Below are 26,370 nucleotides of genomic sequence, written 5' to 3' on the forward strand. Positions count from 1 at the left end.
CTCTCTCTTTTTTCCCTCTTCAGCCCTTCAGCCCTCAGCTTCCTTGCCTCTCTACCTGCCATCTTGATGATATAGTCACTTGTGACCGTAGAGAAATCCTCAAGGGAGTCAGTGACTCAAGTCCGTCTCCTTCTGACAGATATTTTCACCTTCAGGGTCTTACTGTCATGCTTTTGTTTGAACGCACAGCAACACAGCAGTTTCAAAGCCTTCAGCAGGTCACACAGACCCACACTCTAAAAAGGACCCACATATTTAGAGATTACTTTATTATGATCTTCATCATGCTTTCTTTTCATCATCATGCAGAGTAAAAGAGCAAGATGTTTGAACAAGGTTGCTGTTCAAACATTTCTTCCCTTAGCCTTCCCAGAAGTCCAGATATCAGTTTTGTGAGTCAGACTGTACGAGCTGCTGAATAACTCTGAGCATAATCAGTTTGATAGGATTCAACTGATACACGCAGAACCTCACTTTGCACGTCCCCTGTGCAAGTCATCTCCTTGACACATGCAATTAAAGACTATCATCATGAGCAGATAACAAACCCAGCCCCTTTAGCCCTCGCTCCACCTCAAATGACATATTCTGAGATCCCATTCCATTATGTAGTGCAAATAACAATCTGTTCTTCATGCAGTCCACAGTTTGCTGCAATGCAGACAAAAGAGGAGCGCTACAGGACTTGCCTTATCCTTTCAAAGTTGATCCCTCCTCTTTACCTTGTCTCCAGAAGTATACGTGAGGACAGCGGCTAAACACTGACCTTTTGAGTTTGTGCATTTTTAAGGAGGATTCAGCAGAGTATGAAACATGTAAGGCTTATGATATTCTGTAATTGGATTTCCCAGAAAGCTAGTGACAAAGTCTCTCACACACCACTAATCCTCCCAATCACCACTGCGGGCATAGAGTGTGCTCTTCCTTCCAGATGAATGTGGAAGAAGTAAAGAGAATGGAGAATGAAATGAGAAAGAACATGGAGCTTTGTGGACGAATGGGGGCATGGACTGCAGCACAACTGCTTAAGGCCCCTTTCACACTGGATGATGATCCTGCTACTAAGGAAAAAACTCATCCAGGGTTTAAACTTTATGTTTAACTTCTGTAGTAACATTGTGTTGGTTTATTATTCTGGTAACATGATATTGGGGTCCTGGGTGGAGTGTGATGCCTGTGAAGGCAATGTATCCCATCTGAAGGGCTTGTGGGTTTCAGGGTGGCTTTGTCGTTGAGAATTTGAAGTGGGACTGGTCTCATGGGGACTGGCTAAAATTGTGATTGGGACAAGATAATGGAAACTACCCAGTTCAGACGTGGTCTTTGTAGCAGTAGCAATGAACTATCAAGGTATGATCTTTATGTGCGCAGCTGTATTCTGATATGGTTTGAGGAAGTAGTGCCAGGATGAGAATATGGAGCATGCAGAGGGAGCAGAACGTTCTGGAGACATGGAAAAATCCAGGGGAACACTTGTTTGGTGAGAACTAAGACCATGGCAGCATTACAATAACACACGGAAGGAGGTCTTTCCAAATTGTCCACAATCCAGCCTTTTTGTAACAGGTTGTGGAGATTGTGGAGACTGAGTAAAGTTGCCATTAGGTGTTCAGGAGGCCTTAAAGACAGAGACAGAATTGTAAGGGGTTAAAGGGTTTGTGCAACTGACCTTGGGTACTTATTGTGCCTTATTATGTGTGGCTGAAAAACATTTGTTAGTCATGATTGTTACCAATGAATTTTGAAAGTTGTGCTTTCACAAAAAAATAGGTCAAGAAAGGTTTTTGAATAGGACACAGCAGTATTTCATTTTTGTTGTCATATTGTTTCCCCTGAACATGAGCAGGAAAGTCTTCTTAAGCTTCTTCAAGCTGATTAATTGACTTTTACTGAAGTTACTATTGTGTATAGGCTATTTGTGTTTCAGCTGAAAAACATTTAATTTGGAAAAAAAATGATTTATTATATTTGTATCCACATATTACAAAATTTATTCTGAGTTTTCTAATGGATTCCATTTTATTTGTCCAATTCTAGCTTTTTTTTTTCCAGTTTTCCATACTGCATAAATAATAGGGCCCAAGAGGAGAGATTCCAGTGTTTGTTCAAATCCTGGACGTATAACCCCAAAAGGAGCGTCTATGCTCTTCAGAGATTAAAATTTTATTTGTTCGTATCTGTCTGTATCTTTTGCAGAGTTCTCTTCTAATTTACGTATTGTTGTGTTTATCCCAGCGTTAGCTGATGAGGCAGCAGCATCTGATGTCATTCATACCACTGTCTCTAAGCTGCAGGCTAAATACTTAGAGGCTTTGATAACCATTACTGGCAATTTTAACAATGCCAGCCTGTAGCCCACACCCTGTTTGCACACGTCAAGTACAGGCAGCAACAAATTGTCAAACTGTGAACAAGTAGTCATTTTTCATTAGGTAATACATAATTAGCCTTTTTTAAATGATTTAGGCTCATTCTTTTGCCTTGTCATATTGTATCTCATTGAATCTCCTTGTGTGGGAGCAAAACTAAAATTGCAATTTATTGCAACTGAGAGGTGAATTGTATCATGTTGCTCATGAATCCTTAACATACTGGATTATTGGCAATGTGTTGAGATGTGTATCATATTGACCACAGAGAAGAAAAACAAGTTCAGTTTGTTTTTATTTTTCATTTATTTTAATTATTTTATTTTCTCATGAAAATGATGCAACAACTTGTGTGCCTTACCTTTTAGCACAAAACTATGGTCAATGTAAGTCAGAGAGGTTTGGTTTTTATACCAAATTCAGTGCGCTACTTTGTGCCAAAGTTTAATACTGCATGGGGGTTGTCCACAGAGAAAGAGAGGAATTTTTCTCTGCAGAATGAAAAAACAATGAAGGACAAACAACAGATACCGACAGGGTTTTTGCTCAGTAATTTAAATTAATTTTAAACATTTTATATTTGTGCCTATGTATAAATTATTCTATTTGTATTTTTTTCTGCGTTATGATGTGGAAGGACATGTTAAGGTCAATAATTGCAAATGTAACTGAAGTATCATGATTATCATAGTTTCATCACAGTGACCCAGAGAAAACTGCTTGAAGCCAGAATGCCTCCCACTGTTTTTAAAACATGTTCATCTATGAACACAATGTCTGTCTGGGAATGTGATGCTTTGTCTGCTACTGCCTTAGAGAAAACTAGGAAACATAAGTGATTTTGCTTCTACACTCAGAGAGTGATCCAGATTGCAAGACTGTCCAAACCAGGTGAAAGTCAAATTAAAATTGCTCATATAAAAATCTCTCCAGCTGTCAATCCTTGAGTCCTTTGTTTAATTATGAAGCAAATAACCCACAACAGCCAAATAGGATGGAAGAAGGAATCATATGTCTCACCTTGAAGATATCACTTTAATAGTTCCCTTTCCTTGTCAGTCTCAATGCAGGCATGGTTAAGTACGAGCAGTCCAACACCACTTACTATCTTATTAGTGCCCTTGGTAGGATGTCCCTGAATTATAATGTGGAAGGAGACAGCAGGGAGATCAAAATGGGAAATGGGGGGGCTTACATACACCTTTGTCAAAGTGACTGGCATGTAATCTCTGTACAAGCCTTTAAAATGCACTCTGTTCATAATTATTACTGTTCTGTACTGAAGTGAAAAAAACAACCAAAGTTATTATTTTTTCTTTCAGGATTTTTTAAATTTTTTGCCAACTTTGTGTCAATACAATACACATAGTCCTCAGTGTTGCCAAATATAGGATAATTATCATATTTATACAGTAGTTTTAGGCACTACACAATATACAATAAATAGTTATTTTAAAAAGTTGTTTTGGCATTTCTGTGTGCCGAAACAAAAGAACTTGTTTTTATCCACGTGAACACGCAAACATCATCAGAAAGTCCAACCAACAAAACAACATGCTTGGCGAGTGCGCAACCCTTCCTCCCTTGAATGCAGATTCAACAATCCCAATGCTTACCTCCTCATGATAGTTTAGGTCAAAATCAGATGGTTTTAAAGAGACAGTACAATATTTCGTCACGTCCTGCATGGGAACCTTGCTACTCCTAAAAGTCATATTACACTTTTCTTATTCAAGTCGCATGTTTGGATGTATTTTTGTATTAGTTTTTCCAAATTTTTGAAACAAGTATTGAATTGAAAATCATGATGGAAACAGAAGAATAGTATATTATAGTAACAGCATTGCTTTAATGGTTATATATTATAGACCCCTTATAAAACATCTATAAAGCCATACACAAAAGATAAAATACATACTAGTATAAATAATGTTTATTTAATTTAATTTTTAAAAATGCCATATTGTCCCAATGGGGGGAAATGTTTTAGCAGGAATAGTTTTTTTCTGCATGTTTCCATTTTGTCCCAAAATAAATAAATAAATAAACTATATTTTATTTTGGATTATTTTATATTTTAATTTTTCTGACCATTTGCTGGGGACACTGGCATTTTTGTAAAAATAAATCCAAAGGAACAGCCAGTACAGAAGGTCAAACTTGAAGGAAGAAATCAGGCTCGTTTGTTGGTAATTTAACCACTCCCCTTGGTTTTATCTTTCAAATGTACTTGTCCAACTCAAGGCATTTTGTCAGCATGAACATGGACTGACTTGCTTTGCTGAACTATTGGATCTATTTTTAGCAATGCAGCTGTGCACTCAAAGACTGCTGAGATCTGTAGGAGAGTACCAAGATAACTGATGGCTTAAGACTACAAAACAAAACAGGAAAGTCTTTCAGGGACATTTCTGTTCTACAGTATTTGAGGGCTACGCAAATTCATGTGTATTTCATCGTAGTCTTTGAATGTAAGAATATTATGGCTGCTTCTGCAGTCATCTCATGCAACAAGAGTATTCATTACTTGTCAATATTTCCCTCGGTTACAGGGTGTCCCGGGGCTGAAACGCTTTAGTTAGAAACAAACCCCTGAAATTGGAAGTGAAATGTTCACTGACTTTTCACAAACTTCGGCCACTTGAGAACAATTTCAAATCTAAGCTTCTTTATGCATAAATGAGGCAAAGTCTATCCCCTTACAGCTTAGGGACGGTTCTTGTCGCAGCAACTGTGTCAGGATAAACATTACAACTGGCAGGAAAAGCTCACTGAACAAAGTGAAGAGAAGAACATTAAAGAACGTAAAGCTAGTCGGTGCAGACCTCTGGTTTCCCTTGAATTATTTGTGCTGTTTATTCTCACTGTTCACTCACACCATAACAAGGCTGCAGCCATCATCAATCAACTCAAGTATGACTTTTACATCTGGGACATTTTCCAGACAGAAATGCTAAATATTTCTGGTTCCCATTTGAGATGCGTTTGTGTTTTCTGTGAACTGCCTCTTTGTAAGGCTGTCAGTATGTGCAGAGAGCTGCTTCACCAAAGTCTCCTTGTCACACAATTTTATGTAAAACATTTTCCATTTTGGGTCAAAAGATAAAGAAAAATATTCTGTACACTCCTTTATGACAAGTAATATCAAAGTAATAGTTTGATATTACGATCTGCGTACATGCTCACACATCCAAAGTTTGTTCTAGACATTAAAGTCAAAGTGATAGTTCAATTTTGTTTTTTTTAATGGGGTCATCTGTAAAGGTTATGAAGAAATAATATTTTACCTGTTGTCGATACTTTTTTATAACTGCCTCTGATTGGAAAAACAAAGTTAAATTTTGATTGAATTAGCAATTTCAGAAAGGTAAGACTGAAGCTGATGGCTACCAGGTTCAAACACTATTTTATGACCCTTTACTTCAGTATTAAATTTGAATTAAATAGTTATTCCAGCAGACATATTATGATAATCCTTCAGGGAGTGTGTTACAGCTAGCTGCAAAATAACCACCTAATGCAAAATTGAGAACAATGTAAAGGTTGATAAAATAATGTTTGTAAGTACATAAATAGAAATTTGGGGCCTGGAATTGTTTTCAGATAAAACCAATTCTATTTGGTCTTGAACCTGTTCAGACTAGCCATTAGCTTGTGAAAAAACAACTCCTTTCCCAAATTTTATAGCAATTGATGCAAATGCTTTATAAAAAACCTTTATAGTCCAATCAGTTTTACATTATGTGGTTATTAACAAACCAGTTTTGCAAGTACAATTAGCAGCAGCTAGCTAGCTAGCTGTAGTACCTCCTGTGCAGCACTGCAGACAAGAGGCAATAAATTTGCAAAAATAATCATGTAATATGAAATTGACAGCAATAGCATTTGCATGAATGAAAATGTTTGAGTTGTTTTAAAATGGCAGCAATCCATTTTGGTCTGGGCTGCACTTAGACTAGCTGTTAGCTTGTCATTTTGGCAAGAATTAACCCCTATTTCTCTAAGCTGAGGTTGTTCAAAGAGCATGATATGACAATATGAAATGTTCAAAAAAACCTCGCCACAGAACCCCACTTCCAAAGATCTGAACTATCCCTTTGAGCACAGGAGACATCCAGTCCACATCACACGTGCCGTCACAAACTCCGATCACTTGATCTCTTAATGCTGTGCCTCTCTCCTCCACTGCTTCCATCTTTTATAAGAACTGCTAAGCCACTGAACTTGTTTGTGTCCTTTTTCATCATATTTCAGCACTGTTGGGGTTTCAAAGGCCACTGACATCTTAGAGCAGCTTTCAACTGGGGCCTTTGGAATGGATACACTCCAAATGGCCTTTTCATTCAGCAGCTGCGATGTATTTGCCCTGTCATGGGTCCAGATGAGTTTTGCCTCCCTGATCTGCACCCCACGCCGTGGAACATAAAGCCACAATCCAGAAATAAAGAAGGGCAGAAAAATACAATTAGGGAACAGGAACAGAGCAGACAGCTACTCAGAGGCTGATCACAAAATGACAGACCACTTCAATATTTCATCACAACAGTCATGCATGGACATACAAACATGGACAGTGGCCCGACAGCAACCGCCCACAGGTTTTACGTAGCCATGTGTGAAATGGCAAAAGCCACACAACAAGCACTCTGTCCGAATTAACCATTAGAGGGAGAAACAGAGGAGGGGTAATGGTTGAAAGAGCACATCATGTTCACTTAATTTTCCCTCATGGGGACAGTGAGCACTAAGGACAGGAGAGCAGCGGTAAGTAACATGTAAAGCAGGACCACACATGCATCATCTTAATATAAATTGATGGACAGCGATGACAAGGTTCTTCCTGGCAACCAAGCAGCAGACGAGTCAAAACACCAAAGGAGCTTTACAGTCCCCTACAACCGGCTCCAAGCATATTACTCATGGCTGTTTGGTTATCGTCCTACTCCTTACAGCACTCATGCAGAATTGATTAAATCTATGCGTTCCATGTGAGTCAGTGGACAATCTGAAATCTTCGTGTTTTTGGTGACAAACTCAAGTGAAGTGATTCGGGAGGCTCGGGTTTTGTTCCTCAGCCTTGCCAGAAGATATTTCTGTTTCGCTGTCATTAGCAGTTTGCTCCATCACATCAGCAGACCTCATTCTGACACCTTGTTTTTCAGCGGCAGCTACAGGGGCTGTAATTGCACAAAATCACCTCATCTACAGGGGTGTTGGTCTGCATTATGTCTTTCATTATATAAGATACGTTTGCGATTAACAACACAGGCTATTCTTGTAACAACACATCTTATTTGCATCTGTATGTCACTGCGAGGAATATGCTAATATACACCCCCCACCCCACCCCACCCCCGCTCCTTTGCCTGTATGCTAAAGTGCCCATCCAGTAGTTTCACAAGGTTATGATGCTTCAGTGGCCCGGCGACTGTGAACTGTCACAAGCAATCACTTATGATGGAGCCCTTGTTTCTGCACAGACATGCCGCTTTGGCAGGGCTTTGCCACAGTGACTGCCTCTTTTGAAGCAGGCCAGAAACGTGCAGATCAATCTGCTCCGTCGGCAGATGGAGAGCTGCAAGCTAGGAGCCCCGTCGCACTGTGATCCAATATTTACAAGTTGAAGAACTACATCGTGACACTCCCAGTTGGTGTTTTGTATTCAGCACAACACAGCCGCTTCATTTTTGACAGTCTTAGCGCAGAAAATGTACACCGGCGCACATGTAACACATCAAGCCAATACACATTGTATAGCCCAGTTTTGTCCAGGAAGATTAGACTGCGCTCTTTTTTTTTTTTTTTTTTTTTTACGTACAATACTTTTAAAAATCTCTCTGACCTTGGTTAGGACATTGCAGTCTGCAGCTTCCACTGGAAAAAAAAAATACATTTTGAGTTTCTCCATTTTCTTTAGGGCCCAGTGAAGTCAGAGCAATTCAGCAGCCTCCAATGAGGCACAATGCGGATGTGCCATTCCCGCTCATGTAAAGGATTACTGATTCAGTGATTACGGGTATTGTAGTGGAGTCTAGTGAATGGCCAGTAGCTAGCTGAGTGTGACTGCAATGGCTGTGAGAACATAGGCTTGATGAGCTTTGTGGAGAGCTGTATACACACACATATACGGGGGCAGAAAATGAGAAAGGCAGAGTGAAAGTTAAAAATGCTGACTGCAGAGTTAAAGGCCTTCACACAAGACGAGCTTTGAAAATGCTCTTCTTTTCTTCTCTTTCTACCTACTCACTCTATGCCATTTGAAAACTGCCGAACGAGGCTAAATGACATTTGGAAATAAAAAATAATCTCTGCCACAAACAACATAACCCACTCTCCTTGAGAAGTTTTGCTCACCGAGAAAACAAAATGGAAAGCAGCCATCACACAGAGCCGGACTGCTGGCAAGAGATGAATAGTTTAAAAAAAGCAGCTTGGCCCCTGTTCACTTCACTTTAAATGCACAACAAGTAGCAGTTCTGTCTTATCAGGAACAGCTCCCCCCCCTTCCCCCTCTGCACAGAAAACAGCAGCAAATGTGTTTAATGCATTGCTAAGATTTTGTATGTCTCCTCCTGTGTGGTCCCTCGTCGTGTTTATCGCTGCTATTTCATATAGTCAGCCCGCTCCTCTTGTTCATCACACGGCTGTGTTGATATCATCTTCAATAAGGTAGCACAGACTTAGGCTGTCATTGTTGACTTATAGTTCAGAACCCACCCCATTATTTGAACAGCGGTGTGCAGATGTGTGGAGCATAGATGGGCTGTCGTATTGCATCAAGTCCACTGGCAAAAAAGGGAGCTTGATCTAAAGCTCACATATGTATAAATGTTCCACAGTTTGTGCTTAAAGCCATTCGTTTCAGGTTGGTCAACGGTGACAGCAGGGTTTTAGTAGTGATACAAAGAGCTCTTATAGATGCATAAATATACACATGCAGTCAGAGGTTTACATACTCTCCTTATTATTAACTTTGGACTTTTGGTGATTTATTTTCATCGTCTTTTTTCCATGATGGAATGATCGTGCAACATACAGCTTTAGTGATTTTTAAAACCTATATTTGAGTTCCAAAGTGTGAATTTATTGTTTTTTTTTATAGCTTAAATATGTCCACTCTGACTAATATTTGGTTAAGTATCCAGCTACATGCTTTTTGTATCCATCAACAAGCTTCGGGTACAGTGCTTGTTGAAGATCCGATCACTCTTCTTGTCAGGATTGGTAGAGTTCATTTAAATTGGTTAGTTACCTGGCACAGACTTGGCTTTAATGCATAGTCCACAAAATTTTACAATGTTTGAGGTCAGGGCTTTGGGAAGGCCATTGCAGAAGCCTAATGTTAGCCTGCTGTATCCAATCAGAAACCAGTTTTCCTGTGTCTTTGAGGCCATTGTCCTGCTGGAACATCAAAGTATGTCCAACTTTCAACCCCCTACCTAATGATTTGATGCAAATTAGAAGAATTTGCAGGTGTTATTATTATTATTATTATTATTATTATTATTATTATTATTATTATTATTATTATTATTATTATTATTCCATCCACTTTGCAGAATGCCCAAGTACCACAGTATGACCCTACTACTACCATGCTTGACAGTTGGTTCAGTGTTTTTGGTTTAAAAACCTCACCTTGACTCCTCCAAACATACTTCATTGTGGCCACACAGCTCAGCCTTTAGATAAATAGATAAATAAAGATAGATAAAGGAAATCAACAGGAAACTCACTGACTCTAACAACTCTGCAGAAGATGATCTCAGTATGAAAGACTGATAACTGTCAGGGGCAGAGGCATCTTTAAAAGCACCAAAGTAAATAATGCAGTGATGTTTGTGATCCTTCAAATCAAAAATCTGTTTTCATGGCTGCTGAATATGGCCAAATGTGCAGTGTTTGTCAAAGATGCACAGAGATTTGAAGCCACCACAATAGCACAAGAGCAAAACTGTTGTTTTACGAAACAACATCTGCCAGCATCGCTGAGTCCAAGACAAATAACTCTCCGACAGCAGCACTTCTCCTAAGGTTGAGTTTAAGAGGGTCTTTGATATTATGATTAAAAATTCATTGTGTTGAATCTGCCTTGCTGTGTGAGCAATGTTTTGTGTTTTGAATCCCGTTACTTCTGCAGATATGTGCCTAACTTAATAAAAAAAAGATGCAATAGAGAGCATCTTATGGACAGTAAATTAGGTCAAAAACAGAATATTCCCTTTGGAGAACTAGAAACTTTTCCAGCCACAACCCTTTATGTGTTGTGTTGTATGGAAAATAATGTGCTACCATGGTTCTAATAATGCCAGTAAGACCTAAAGAGAACTGTAGCAAATTTAACACAGTTTATACTGTATTTTCGTGGCAACAAAATTCAGTAAAAAATAAGTTATTGCTGCAACGTCAAGGGATCATTCAAAACCTTTTGAGGGAGGGTTCTGTGGAAAAGTAACATACAGTTTAATTCTGACCAGACACATGAATTAAAAACTAGTCCAAGCAGATTGTTGAGGTTTGTTTGTGTCGCCTGTCATCATCGTGTGCTGACATTGCATTTCTCTTTGAGGCTCCCAGTGACTGTAGTTTCATACCAGCATGTTTCTGTACAACCTGTTTGACTGAGACCCATATTGGGGGAATCTGAAAAGGTCTTTGTGACCACATGGCCCTCTGTTCTCAGAATCACCTTCGTATATTGCTGTGAAGAAGTGACGGAGCATACATTAATGAGGCTTTTGCAGTGTTGTGTGTATGTTTCCCCCCTAAATACACTAATAACTTTTTTTTGCAAAGCTGCCTTTTTCACAGAAAATGTGGTACAGATTTGCAAAAACAGTCCATCCATATATCTGTTTCCATCTGCTTATCAAAAGCTGGATTTTTAAGAATTGAGCTGTTAAATAAAGAGGGGAGCTTGCAGTATTTTTTACTGTCACCCTTAATTTGTATGACTGGTAAAGTGTGTCATAAAAACTAAGAAATGTGAAGATGGAGTCTTGTGACCTCCCACAAAATACAACTAAAAGTGTGTTATATTTTTGTGCATGGCTTTATGCATGCTTGTGCACTTGTGCGCATGAGCACATGTCTGTACACCCATAAGAAAACCTCCATCTGTGCCTCCAACGCAGCTGGACTATGAAGGCATGTCCCTGCACAACCCCCCATACAGCCTGGAGAATTCTCTCTTGCAAACATTCTGCCTTGTGCTCACGCAAACACACGCTCCGAGAAACCTTACAAAAGAAATGAATGTAATTTCCTTTCTTCCTGCTTTTACTTACTGTAGCTTTCATTTGTACTCTCCCACCAGTCCCCTTTCCTTTTTCCAACTCACTTTGTCACAGCTCCCTTCGTCACACCTTTTGAGCTGAGTTACAGCCCGCCAGAACAAGAACTGTGGCACCACAACAATCACCTGAGGAGCATCTCTCGAACACAGCTTGTCTCTGTCAGTGCTTCCAGGGCCATGTTGAAAAAAAAAGGAAAAAAAAAATAGAAACAGGTCTTCCTGTCGCCTCTTTTACAATCTCTTCACACAGGACCACAACAACAAGAAGAGCACCAAAAGCTACACTCAACAACACATGCAAAGATTCACTAAGGGTTCTTTCATCTGTGCTTCCCAACATATGCTTTGTGCCAGCTGAGCTCTGTCATGGTATAAGCTGCCGGTGCAAAGAGACTTGGTGTTTCTGGGCAACACGTGGAGGACCAGCAAGCTTCAAGTGGCATAAAAGTCAGTAAAGATTAGGATTTTAAAGTGTGCGTATGATGATTTCTTTTAGGCACAAAGTCAGGTGCAGGGTATTTCAGGAGCCACACTGATAGATTATGTCTTGTAACACTAACCAAAGTGGCACAATGCCAAACATTTATAAAGAAGGTCATCAGAGAAGTATGTTCAAATAAACTGAGCCAAATAGAGCAAATGCTAACCATATATCCATGTAAACAGACCACTGTGAAGACAAAAGTTAGTTTAACAAGTGAATGTTCATGGATTCTGCGTCATTTTCAACCCGAGCGCACAAATACACAACTCCCTAATCAAGTCCTGAAGGTACACTTGATAACAAATCATAATCTCTGTGTGTATGTGTGTGTGTGTGTGTGCATAAATGTTTGAGTGTGTAAATAACAATAATTACGGTTCTGCATTGTGTCCCTAAATGTTTATGATTATCCTAGCCCATTACAGTGATATTCAACATAGATGTAAATACAATCATCTGTGGAGAGATGAGATCTATTCCAGAGAGCATTTTCTGGCTTTTGAATTTAAAAAGATTAAAGGTGGTTGTTATCAGAGAGGCATTCCAGACAGTTTCTAAAATGCCTTGAATGCCTTGTTTGCCCATTTTTTTCTTTTCTTTTTGTATGACTTATCTACATCACAAAGAAAAACATTTGCATAATGCGCATCTAGTGGCTAGTTTCGCATGCCTTAATCTAAAAAGTGTGAACCACTGCATATTACTTGACTAATACACTGTTCTATCAGAGCTGCTTGGGTGCTTTAAAAGAGAGAATTTAAAGAAATGGGAAATGGAAACAAGAGCTTCAGATAGTTGAAGAGGAAAGTGCCTTTTTAAAAGACAATTTAAGACGCCTGGGAGACACCTTCTTCCCGCCTCAGTGCAATGTATGTATGGACTGAGGCGGCATGGGGGAATTAAAGTCAACCCACCACAGTTATTCCTCTGAGCCAAAGCAGTAACCGAGCTGTGAGATTCAATATCGGTGAGAGAAAGCCAGCATTGACTGTGATGTAGTGATGACAGACAGGTCTGTGCAGCCAGCCAGCTGAAGGATTTAAAATTTGAAATGTCCGACAAACATTTTATGCGTAGTGCTTAACCCTACTGAGTTACAATCCATCCCTCTTTTGGATTTGCAATGTGGCTTTATTTACAATAGCTCACCTCACTGTGGGACACTTGATTGATGTGTTTGGAAAGGCTCAAAAACAGCTTAAGGAGAAGCTCCTCTTTGTGGACATATTACAGAACCATTTTGTGAATAGGTTTATAAGATTTTGCAACTTTATGCTTTATTATTACATTGCAACACATAAAACTGTTCTAGAAGATTATTAAGATATAGTTATGAGCATATAATTTAGCCTAATATTGGCCTTCTTTGTAATTGCAAACATTTTCAATAAATGTCTTGCAGTATAGGCAGTATAGCATCTAGGGCTTCATTATCAGCAACCATCACTGCATCTTGTCTAACTACATCGGGTGTGGACTAAAAACCAGAGAACATTTGAATTTTTTAATGACACAGGTAAAAGGCTAAACAAATGTCCAAAGTTTTGGAAAAAAATATATTGTTGTTTATTTAAATAATAATAAACAACTCTGTAGACACAGCCAGAAACATCTTACAACAGTGCAATGCTGACACCCTTGTTATCATAGCTAATAGCATGCTAGCATTTAGTTGATGCAACTAGCTCGTGATAAAATCAGCACAGGTTAACAGAAGTGTAAAACCAAGGGTATTGTCAGTTAGGAATCAGGGTAGTAAAAAGCTAACTAAAATACATGGGTTTCCAGATAGGTCAACAACAGAAAGCTAACTCACAGTTAAAGGGGACCTATTATGCTTCCTTGAACAAGTCAGGATAGGTCTGTGGGCCGTACAAAACATGTTCATTACATTTATACACAAAATCATTCTCAGATATTGAGATTTCACCTGATCAGTTCTGCCTGTTTTGAGTTCATTTCAGAATGAGCAGTTTTAGAGCTTCATCATTATTATGCAAATAAGCTGCTGTTGGCCACACACCCCCAACTCTGTGTCCCATCTCAAAGCTTAAAAACTCTCTGAAGGAATAAACGCTGCAGATCTGACACACATTTCTATCGTTATTAATTCAAACTCTGAGGATTCTGACTTTTGGACGGGTCACTTAGCCATTCTGAACTAACATTTGTCAAGTAGGAGAGCGGCAATCAGCGGGTCTGAAACAACATTTGTTGAGTCGGACACCGGCAGTCAGTGGTCTGAAACCCAACTGGTAGCGGATCGGGACAGCAGCAATATGGACACATGTTCTATGGTGCAGCTGACAACAACAAATTTTCCTTTTCCAGCAGAAATTGTTCAGCGGTAAAACCAGCAGAAAAAATGTGACAGTCTTCCTGTAAGGAAGTGGGTGGAGCTTTACTTGGGTTGCTAGGTAAGGGGCTGGGCTCGGCTTGGGGTTGCTAGATAACGGGGATTGTGACGCAACAATGGCGAGGACAGGTCGTTTTGCAGACACCAGAAAACATTTACTTATTGTCAAAAAGCAGCTGGGTATTTTTGTTGTTGTTGTTATTTGTTTTCTTTTGTGCTTGGACTGTTTCTAGAAGCAGTAGATACCCAAATGGAGGTACAAAAACATACAAAAAGTGAATTTTGCATAATAGGTCCCCTTTAGGCTAGCAAATTAAAATTGTATAAGCTCTGATGTCAATAAGCAGAGTAGACCCAAACCATCTGTGAGACAAATGAGCCATGGTCTCTACAACACAAAGTGACAATGAGCATGCACAAATTAGGCTGCTGTGTCATTGTTTCTGAAAAGCTCTGTATTTCCTGTCCATGCTGATCCATCTACCTTAAACAGAGATGTTTAACACATCTGCTTTTGGAAAATATCATCTTTCTTACCAAAAACTGGATGTACGAGAAGAGCTAGGAGCCAGTTAGCTCATAAAAACGGCAGGAAAAAGCTCATTCTTGGAATGAGACAGTTTTGTCTGTAGAACAGTGAGATGTGGTTTGAGATTAGAATAGCCAAAGAACCATGAGCATTTGCCAGGGTTTAAGGACCTGGAGGATTCAATAAAAGAGGGCAGGCAGATGTAAAAAAGGCTGGCAGACACAGACCATTAGCTTAATGACAGAATGAGGAATGAGGAATGGCGAGATGAGATTCATAAGCCAAGCAGTGCAAAATTTGCTTTTAACAAGAATTAAAGCAAGTAATCTTATAAATAGCAAGACAATGAGAGGTGTGAGGGTTTAAAGTTTTTTTCTCTGGCTCAGGTTAAAAAAAGAGGTAAACAGGTGAGAAAGGATGGCAGTGTCATTAAGTTGGCTAAGCCATGACTATCAGCAACAATAATGCTGTCTGCTCTGCTTTGCTCACATCGGCACCCTTTGCTTTGAACTACTTTTGGGTTTTCTTTGAGCATACCTGACTCCCAGCCTCAGCAGCTATTATGGACCCTGAGCTGGTAATTGCACATTTCACAATTTCTTATGCTACTTCAAAGCGACAACAGCCTTGTCACCAAAAGACAGAGCAATGCTTCTGAGGTACAAATCCAGGCCTCGAGGATTACTAAAGCCATGCATTGTTTTTTTGTTTTGTTTTGTTTTTTGTTTTTTTTGACAGTCACTAATTTCATTAATAGGAGTCAGCTTTAACTTAAAAGAAATTGTCCTAAAACAAAACTAAGCTTTTATTGAAGCCAAGGATTTCCATGTTTTGAATGTATTTTGCATGTGTCCGTTCCTTTTTATGTACTCTCCAGTAATTATATACTTAAAAGGCTGTACAGTAAATGAGGGTAATGAATCTTTATGAAAGGAGAGTAGAGGGCTTTTTGTACTGGTTGTCCCACACTGAAAAGAGAATACATATCAAAAGTACTAAACCTACAAACAAATTCATAAAATTTCCAATTTTAGTACAACCACTGACGTAGGTCTCAAAAAAGAGCCATTTCTTCAAACCTACATAAAAGGACACCTTTAAAAAAAAAAATGTTTTAAAATTGTAAATGCGGTACTGCTGAGTCACCCCCAGGAGCCAACTGATGACTAAGGAACTTTGGATGTCCATTAAATATTTCTGACAATTTGCAGGACAAACAACAAAGCTGACAAATGTAAAACTCGGAGCACAGGAGATTTTCACTCACAAAAGGCACGGCCTTAAAGGCCTGTAAGTCAGCAGATAAGTGATATTTAATAACCGTCATCTCTGTGTTGTTCCCTACATTGGTAGAGACAATCGGAGGTGCTTGTGGCCTGTTGTGAGCTCAGCATGAGCTGTCTGCTGTTTGCCAGCTCAGCTAACAAGAATATCAGAGCAAGCTCTTAATAAAAGTATCAGAAGACACGCTGTAAAACTCAGATTTAGAGAAGCCTATGTCCAGGCTGATTCCAATAACATTGTTTGCTAAAAGCTTTTTATTTATTAAACGTACACTTATCAGCCACAGCAATTAAAACACCCACATTGTTGTGCTGGCAAAGTTCTGACTCATTTGGGCAGAGACAGAGAACCCCTTGGGGTGTCCTGTTGTGTCTGACATATTTAGTTCAGACCTTTTGGACCCTGTGGACTTTGGGCTATGGTCACACTGGAGCGAAGATGTTCTGAGAAATGCCTTAGATGCTCTTTAGGAGTACTAAGGTAAGCCAGGTAAGTGGGTAGTTATTGTGCAAGACTGCTTAAGATGTACAAAATCACAGCATTACTCTAAGGCTCCTTCCACACTAACACAAATACCCACTATTGATTTGAGCCCAACGAACCACAACATCACAGCTGTTTTTACAGGTCTTTCCATGTCTGTCTCACTTTACTCTGATCTTTTCATCGTTAAAGCTTGATCGTGGGCTGAAAAACGTTAAGAACTGAGAGGGAATTGTGAAAATTTTCAAAAAAAAACAAAACATAAAAAACAAACACAAAAAAAACGTTTTAGTTAAAATTCCTCTAGGCCATCTGGATAGTAATGGACATTTATGTATTTATTTATTTATGTTTTGTAAAATGAGAGAAGAAAAAAAGCTTAAAAGGCTAAAGGTCTAGCATTTCTTTGACAAAATGCATGTCACTCGCTATCTTTTGTGTCAGAGTTTTAAACTAAGATTATTTTATATTGTAGTAGTTGTAGCCGTTTTGGTCAACCCTTGAAAATAACATTATGAGCATCTGTGTATGTATTGTGAATGACTCTCAGGTACTACCTATAAGTTTGGCTCAATGTCTATGAAGTTGATTGAGTTTCAACCATTTTTGTGTTGGCTAATTTCAATTGGTTGTGGTGGCCATCTTGAATGGTTGCCTTCAAACATTATTCTGTTATATATATATATATACATCCAATGATTACTTTCTGAGAGTTTCATTAAAATCTGTCCAGGGGTTCATGAGATATTTTGCTAACAGACACACAGTATTGACTCCAAAAGTTATTGCTAGTTTTTAACAAATGTCTCACACAATGAGTAGCCCTTGCATAACTGTTGTGAATGACTCTTAGCTACAACCGCACCAAATTTCAGCACAATATCTGTAGATTTGACAGAGCTATAGTCATTTTTATTGTCTGTGGTGCCCATCTCAAATTGGACTGTCTTGGAATGTTAATCAGTTATAAAAGTACATTCAAAGATTATTTCCTGACAGTTTCAGTGAAATCCTTCTAGAGGTTCATGAGATATTTTGCTAACAGACAAAATTGGCTCCAAACATTTAATGGCAAAAATTATAAACAAAAATCTGTTAGACTCAAAGTGTTTGTTAGAGATCATTCTCCTCTACTACCACACTACATTTGAGGCTAGTACCTGTAAAATTCACTGAGTTACAGCCATTTTGGTTTTTTTTAAGTTGAATCCTGATGACTCCAAAAGTCAACCAGTTACAGATGTAGAGCCACTGATTACTTTATTAGAGTTTCATTAAGATATGTGCTGTGATTCTTGAACTATTTTGGTAATTGACAGACAAATGAACACACATGCACATACAGGCAAAAACATTATTGTCTGTCTTTGCTTTTCAAGAGCTTCAGGCCCATCGGCTTAATATACTGGCAACTTTTGTCTGATTTAAACAGTGATAACAATCAACAAGTTATCAGCTTGTAGTGTTGTTACCATTTGGGAGATGGAATGTATCGTCTGCAATAATGTTTTGTCAAGTTTTATGTCTCACATTTAGATGGAACCCTGGATCTCTTAGCAGAACATAGCCCTGATTTCACCACCGGGTTGTGAAGTGGTTTCATTGTTCTAGATAATTGCTGTAAAACCTCATTTTGATTATTGTAGAGGGTAAACATCCAATCAGGGGCAGTTTGCCAATTTGCATGCTAGCAAGAAAGCAGCGGCAAACATTATGTGGCTTTTGACGGTCGTGCTTCTTGATACGACTCTGCACTATTAAAAGTTCATGATTTCCCAAAGTTTATTGCGGTGTTGCAACATTATGATAAAGATACTAAGAAATGGCAGCATGAAACAGGGTCACTGCTCCCACAGGAAGAATATCCTCCTGCTAAAGCTCAGTCTGCCCCCGTATTTAATTAAATTCTGGTATCAGCTCTTTTCCTCTTATCCCTCCCTTCCTCTTCAACATGCATGAAATTGCACAGCATTATCTATTATTTATTCCCTCTCATTTGCTTATTGTTTCTTGTGGATGCCTTCGACGGGGCACTTGCTGCTCTGTTGCCTCTGATATGACGCTCTGCTTCAGCTCACTTACTGCTCGGGCCCACCTCCTCTGCAGGTCTGAGTCCAACTCATTTGCTGGCGTTGGTTGGGGAGCTATGGATTTTTTTTTTTCTCTCCCCCCACCCTTTTCACCCAATGACAGCACGGTGAGGTGCTATGAGGGCTGAGTGCTAATGAGCTGACTCTGCAATGCTGGGGGAAGATGCTCTGGAACAGAGGGGGAGTCAGAGGACGGAGCAGTTGGAGACGCTCTGGCAGACGGGGGAGCCAAGGGGCCGTTATGACCATGTCATGAAGGGGTTAGAAGGACACAGCTGCAGCAGCCAGACAGACAGAGCTGTGTGCCAACAAAAGGTGGCTATTTGGTCAAATTGCACTCGTCTATTTAAAAATGCAAAACTACTTTTGTTTGGCCATTTCCTGCATCCTGCTGCTCATTTTTTTGTGTGTTTTGGCTTTATTTTTAAATGAAAGAGCAGCTGTAAAACAGTACAAAGTGGTTCTTTACCATACTGTCACAGATAAAAATTATACCAACTGCACACATGCCAACATGTGAAAAACTAGCAGTTTTCAAGGAATACTTATCACCCAACTTAAGTTTTAAGTACGTTCGGGATAACTCTCACCTACTACCACACCCAATTTCAGCTCAATATCTGTAAAATTGACAGATGTATAAATTTATGTTTGCTGAGGTCAACTAATTGTGGCAGTCATCTTGAATCAGACTGACTCCAAACATTATTCACTTGTACATGTATATCCAATAATTACTTTCTGAGAATTCTATTGAAATTTGATTTCTGATACATTAAATATTTTGCTAACAGACAAACAGGGTTGACTCCAGCAGGCAAGGCCTAAATATTTAAGCAAAGTTCATGCATGATCTGTTAGTGCTCAGAGCAGATGATGGAATGGCTCTCAGTTACTACCACACCAAATTTTGCCTCAATATTTGTATAACCGCCTGACCTACAGACACTTTTGTGTTTGCTAAGGTTGATTAGCTGTGGAGGCCATCTAAACTGGGCTGACTTCAAATGTTAATCAGTTGTAGATGCACGTCCAGTGATTACTCTCTTGAGTGTTTCATTAAAATTTGTCCTGTGGTTCATCAGACAATTCACAAACAGACAAACACAAACACAGGAAATTACACAAGTGTCTGCCTTTTATGCTGTCAGGTGAAAAAAAATTAGCTTATATATAATATTTTGTCTGATAGGGGAACACTTCATGGTGAAATTGACATTTGCTAAACAGTCTGTTTGATAGAATAGGGGCATCTTTTATTCCAGCTTGGTGTAAATGGAAGGATGTTTACTGCTGGGCAGAATACAGGCAGAAGTGCTGGAAAGGCGTCAATGTGCATGACAGTTTTTCACCCATGTATTTAAATAATCAATACTGTATAATTAAAGGGTTTATTGGTGCATTTGGCTACATTTGATAGGAACAAAGTTTGAAAAAAATAAAAAATAAATAACACCATGTCTTTATCCATGTGTTATTTTCAGTGAGGCTTCCAGAACCAGAGGGACGTGAAAGGAACTCCACCAGGACTCGTTTCTCCTGCTGGGACTCTGGACAAGACAGAGGACGCTCACTTACATGCATGGGTGACCGAGAAGCTGTTGGACGACTCCAGGTTGTCCACGTTGTAGTTGAGATGAAAAGGTTTCTCGGTGGTGTTTTGGTTGGTGTTGTAGAGTTGGACGGCGAACCTGAACGCGCTGTGCTCCTGCACCGTGGAGCGCATGAACAGCCCCCCTTTGGAGAGAGGAGAACCAGGATCAGTCCCACTGTCCTGCACAGTCTAGCCTCACTCTGTTTATTTATTTATTATTAATAATAATTTTATTTTGAGTCGAATGATCCCGACCTCTAAATACAAAAAAAGGAAAGAAAATAAGCTAAATATGTTTAACGCTTTGTTTTTTCTATCCTCTTTTCTTTAAAAAAAAAAAAAAGCTACTTCAGCTGTTTTCTGGACATTTACACAGCCGCTTTAATGTAGTTTTTTAAAAGCAGATGCTCTAAGCCTACAGCACACAGAATCAAGTTGCGCAAAGCTGCGCGCACATGATGTTTCTTGGATAAAAATGGACAATTCGCGCGTTTATTGTGCCCAGAATAAACAAGCCGCGGTCCGCAGTCGCTCGACTTACCGATGTTAATTTGATTGGGAAACCCTGCGAACGACTGCTCAAAGAGCCACAGGGACAAGAAGAAGACCACGCGCTGTGCCATTTTCTCTCTCGGACCTGTCTCTTCTTCAACTCCTCAAAAGGCTCCGTCTCAGCAGATTCATATGTTCGGGATGAAAGCCGGGAGCAAATGGAAATCCAGGGGAGAGAGGATGATGGCTCACAGTGCACCAATTCATTCATTGAGGTGCAGCCCAGCTGCAGAGCATTTTTCCCCCCTTCCTCTCCTGCAACTAAGAAAGAGAGATAGAAAGAGAGAGGAGCAGGGAGAAGGAGGCTGAGCGGGAGGAGGAGGAGGAGGAGAGGGAAGGGGGGGGGGAGAGAAGGAAGATGGAGCTGATCTGAACTCTGATTGGACCCGCCGCGGCAGGCCGGTGTTGGTCAAACTTGATCTGACGTTAAATTAAAAAGAAGCCCCCCCCTTCCCCCAGCCGGCTGGATTATGACACCTCGGAATGAGTGCGGCCACTTGTCAATATGAGGCCGCCGCTGACCGAGTCAATGAAAACACTGCAGTCTCAGGTGGGCCGGGACTCCCGCGCGCCCGGCTGCTGCCAGATGTGGCAGCTGCTGCATTGTCGAGATGCATGGGTGTGGGTATGGGAGAGTGGGGGCGTATATATATGGGGTGAACACAGATTTGTAGCTTTTGTTTTATTATGCAGATAAGAGGAGGATCTCAAAAGTTTGTGTCAGGGAGTCTCTGACAGCCTCAGTGCTGGGGACTGAGAAAAAAAATCAGAAAGCTCATGAAGACCGGATGAAAATAAACAATTAAATAAAAGATCATAAAGTAATGAACGTAATTAGCACAATATTTAAATTATATCATTGGTAAACTTTGTCCTTGAGTTAATTACATGTAACCCAAGTTGACTACCATGTGTGCTTTTTTAACTACAGGATGAGCCAAAGTGACTGGAAATAGGTCAAACTAACTGATCTAGAAGAAGTTTGGCAAAAGCTGCATGTGTTCAAATGCTTAGCTCTGTCTTTAAGCTGCCCCACCGCTCTGCTTGACCCTAATATTTATTCATGATCCGTTGTCTCCTCCAGGTTTAGCAGCCGATTCGCTCTTAAATTTTCACCTAAACATCTTAGAGATTCTACTCTTGTCCAATTCTGTCCTCTTAGACTACATCCAGCTTAATACAGGTTAATTATATGACTCAGGCTTCAGAGGATTCAGTCAAGTGCTTTGTTTACATTGAGTGTGGACCCGCATTTCAGAATTTTATCTCAATATGTGTGAAAAACTACTGGAGTAAACTCTTTCGAACTGCAGCATTTGTTATAGTACAGGATAACCTGTATTTATGTTTGATTTAATAGTTTACAATAAGTACCTTTAAAGGAAAAAATAAAAACAGCTTTAATTCAGAGGCGCAAACCTGCATTATGGTGGAGAGCCACACATGATATGCCAGACTCGTGTTTCAGAGAAAACTGAGGAGACTCAGAGTGGAGAGCTGTCCATGGTTCTGAAAGTACATCCATCCACACATATGTACAGTATATACTGTTTTTTATAGCCCTGACAACATATAAAAATAAAGTCAGACTCTTTAAAAGTTCCCTGGTTAATTAAACTCTGATATCAGTTATATTTGTTAAATTCATTTAATCAATATCTAATGAAACATCATTAATTTTATTCTTCTTAAAGGCGTAGTTCAGATCTTTTCAAGTAATTCTGTGAACATATTATGAACAATAAACCTCTTACCTGTTTTGGAAAGCTCTTTGAACAACCCTAGTTTGTAAAAACCAAGTTTAATGCTGACTGGATTGATGAGCTAATACCTAGTCCAATTGAGGCAAGATGAAAGTCGATCACTGCCATCTCAAAACAGCTCTGACCTCAAAGGTTTTATAGTGATTCACACGAAAGCTAATTTTGCACACCATTTTATTACTGGTGGTTTTTCATTGCATTGTTATTTACGTAGAATTCTATGGTTCTTTGCAGCAGCAGCTGGCTGTAGCACTTCTGGTGGAATTTTCTAATCATTCTGCTGGGATAATCATGTCATCCAGGGTAACTAATTTTAAGTCACATGGTTACAGTTACCTACAAAATTCTATGAAAATATGTTTGTAATGAAAAAACAACCATTGTGAAAACTTTGAGACCGTAGTTGTTTAAAGAAGTCAGCATTGGTGTAGACCATACTTGGACTAGCCATTAGCTCATAAATCTGGCCAGAATTAAATTCTATTTATCTAAATGGAGGTGGTTCGGAAAACTATGTAACATAGTTAGAATATTATCGTTCATAACCTTTCACCAGAACCCTACTTCAAAAGAATTTAAATTAAACTGATGATGTAACTGAGGTTTCGTAGTTACTGTATCAGTGGGTTTGTACTTGCTGCTCCTCTCAGGGAGGGAGATCCAAGACTGCTCGAGGATGTAAAACTAGAATTGCCAAAATAAATTCCCTCCAGCTGTTAATTCTGGAGTCCTTTGTTTAATTATGAAGCAAATAACTCGCAAACCTGAAGAAGACAGGGTGTGATTTTAATCATCCACATCAATCTATTTCCAGTTGGGGTCAAAGTTGACATCTGTTCCCAGAGAATGTTATCTCTCTGCAGATAAATCTTCACTGCACTGATGCTCTGGTCCCCACCGAGTCAAAGTTTCTCCATGTTGTCTGTTTGAGCTCAGAGGCTGAAGTTACCATGACTAACATCGGACCTGCTGACTTCTCAGATTCTTCATCCTCATCATCATCACACCCTGAACTCAAATGTTAATGCTAGTGTGAGTCGAGGTAAGAAGCCACCTGCATTGTTGTTTTGCTCAAATGCAGCGGGAAATAGTTCATTTAAAGAATACAAAGAGAGCAATTTAGCTGGGGCTTTTTTGTACAGTGCTAATTTCCTGTTAGAACTGAACTTCATATTCAAACAAAACCAATAAAGGAAAGAAGAAAAGTACATGCCGTATGTATAGTCAGTACAGCCTGAGTCATTACCATAAGGCCTTGATGTAATTGGTTTTAGATTATGGCTGCATTATTTGTAATTAGGACAGTTTGGCCATGATGTATTATCGTCAAAGCAGGGATTCCCTTATCGCATAAAAAGCTGTTTATATATATATGAATATGAACAAATAACCACAAGATATGCAGTTTAGATTTTAAAAACATGCAAAGGGATGCTATACAGTCAGGCATCATAAAACAGAGTAAAGAACAAAAGCAGAAATGCTGTTTTTGTATTTCAAGAAAGCAATGATTCACAGGCTGTAGCTCAGAGCCACACCAGCAACTATTACTCATTTGTTTCCTGCATTACCCCCGCCACCCCTGCAGTCCCCAAAAACATCATGAAATCTTCATTTTGGCCTGTTTGAGGCCAGATAAACAAATAAGTTGAAGACAAATGAGAAAAATATCTCTGTTTCAGTTCAAAAGAGCAACTATTTTTAGATTTAATTTTTTTCTGATTAATGGAAAATTATTTCACTTGTTAATCTTGATGAAATAGTTTTGAATATGTTCAACATTATAAGCCTATGGATGACTGTATTTACATAAATCAAAAGAATTCAACCATATCTGTAAAAGAAACCTATTGCTCTGTTGTGGACGGCTAAAAACAATATTTCTGTTTATTTACAATACTTTGTATCAATACCAGTACCAGTAATTAATAGCAATGAGCACATTTTGGTACAATAATGACCTTTATTTAAGTCAGTTTGTCACTCCTGCAGTGCTTGAACCACCTTCTGATTCTCTAGTCACAGTTATTTTGCTTCCAATGAGCCAGACTTTGTTTTTGTTTTATGCTTCTTTATTTTTCTTTGAACATTTTCAACTCTGGCTAATTTTCATTTTACCTTTAGTTCATGTAACATTAAAACTTGGTATGTTTAACTCAACACTGACCTATGAATCAGTTAAGCTAAAAAATACACTAATGCAATTGATGAACCATTGTTGTGTCTGCACATACCAGATTTTAGGGGGGAAATAAAAATTAAACTATGTTTGAGCACCTTGTAATCAGCTGTTTGTTTTCAAAACCATATAATTTGGTCCCATCTATATAAAAAAAGGCCACAATAACACTGTTTGACAAGTGTGAAACTATGATTTTACTGGATTTCCAAAGGCTTTTAGTCAAAATCACAGCAAATATATGAATGTTGTGCAGTGCATTCTTCATAAATATGAGGAAACTGGATAAGTGGAGGGCAAAATTGGAAGAGGACCAAATGGTGGTACTACAGACTTGGACCACTATTGATGTTACAGCACATATTACTGAGGTTTTCCCTTTTTCCTTGTGGTCCTGTGGTCTGTTTGCTCTGATTCTAGCCACGATTGGATGAAGTGGATCCGCTGATTGTTGATTCTTCACACCTGTTACTTTAACAATATAGCTACTCCAGTCCACTCAGGCCTTGACCACACCAAAAAGCATTTTTTTTCCCAAAAGTTTATTTAAGTGATTTCAAAAAAATTAACTTATAAGCCCTTCACCATTTCTGGAAATATCCTAATTCACAAGGAAACAAAAAAAAAAGGACCCAAATGCCAAAGTAGCTATGCCAGGCCTGTGTGGCGCTGTAATGCTGCCATAAAAAATACCAAAAACAGGAAACTAGGTGTGGAGCGAGTGCATAAAGCTTACAAGCTGGGTGTGAAAAGCAAACAAGAAAAAGAATGCCCTTGGGTCATAGGTCATTTTGTGTTAAGGGGGTCTACATTAAAAGGCTGGGGTGGCATATCCAGATGTTTTCACTCTGGAAACCATTTTAAAAATACCATTTTAGGGCTACTACAACAATGTTTCCATGCGGATGCAAGGCTGAAAGAATAATGAAAAAAAGCTTTTGCATATTTACAATAATATTCTCATGTTGACAGCCCCACAGTTTGTCAGTGATCTTTGTTGATTCCTGCCCACCTCTACAGTTTGGGTTCTTGTTTGAACCATTACCTACCTGTCAGCTCTGCTGACTGAAGAACTTTAACTCTGCCTGCTGGTGTCAGCTGCTTTCAGCTTTCCATCCTTCTCCAACCTAACCCCCAAGAATCCAGTTCAATTATTGTTCACTTATTGTACCACCGGTCCTTTCTGTGCAACTCAATCTGCCATTTCTCTCCCGCCTCTGTTTAAGACTCCCACCATCAAGACACAACATGACCACAATTAATCCTTGACTCTTTCATTCTGAACGTTTTTATGGTATCCAAAGACAAATGTATCCAGAATCAAAAAGTCAAGTACTGTAGAGATGTGCTATAAAAATCTAATTAACTCATGGATTCATCTCACATTTTATT

At 39.2% G+C, this 26,370-nt stretch overlaps 1 protein-coding gene across 5 annotated transcripts in view; it reads right to left on the bottom strand.

Annotated features, from left to right (window-relative positions):
* gria3b (glutamate receptor, ionotropic, AMPA 3b) overlaps positions 1–21,310 on the bottom strand; it is a 108,203-nt gene extending 86,893 nt beyond the window's left edge. For 3 of the 5 annotated variants that reach the window (XR_003039575.2, XM_017426641.3, XM_037977391.1), the window contains exons 1-2: positions 21,026–21,310; positions 20,469–20,627 (exon numbers count right to left, since the gene is read on the bottom strand). Coding sequence is in view for 4 of the 5 variants with exons in the window: in XM_017426641.3 (XP_017282130.1) it covers positions 20,469–20,627; positions 21,026–21,107 (241 nt within the window). In the remaining variant the exon portion in view is untranslated. The remainder of the gene's footprint in view (positions 1–20,468; positions 20,628–21,025) is intronic. The other 2 variants (XM_017426639.3, XM_017426640.3) reach the window with 1 other exon arrangement.
* Between the last annotated feature and the right edge of the window lie 5,060 nt (positions 21,311–26,370).

This window comes from Kryptolebias marmoratus, linkage group LG9 (assembly GCF_001649575.2).
Source record: "Kryptolebias marmoratus isolate JLee-2015 linkage group LG9, ASM164957v2, whole genome shotgun sequence".
NCBI lineage: Eukaryota > Metazoa > Chordata > Actinopteri > Cyprinodontiformes > Rivulidae > Kryptolebias > Kryptolebias marmoratus.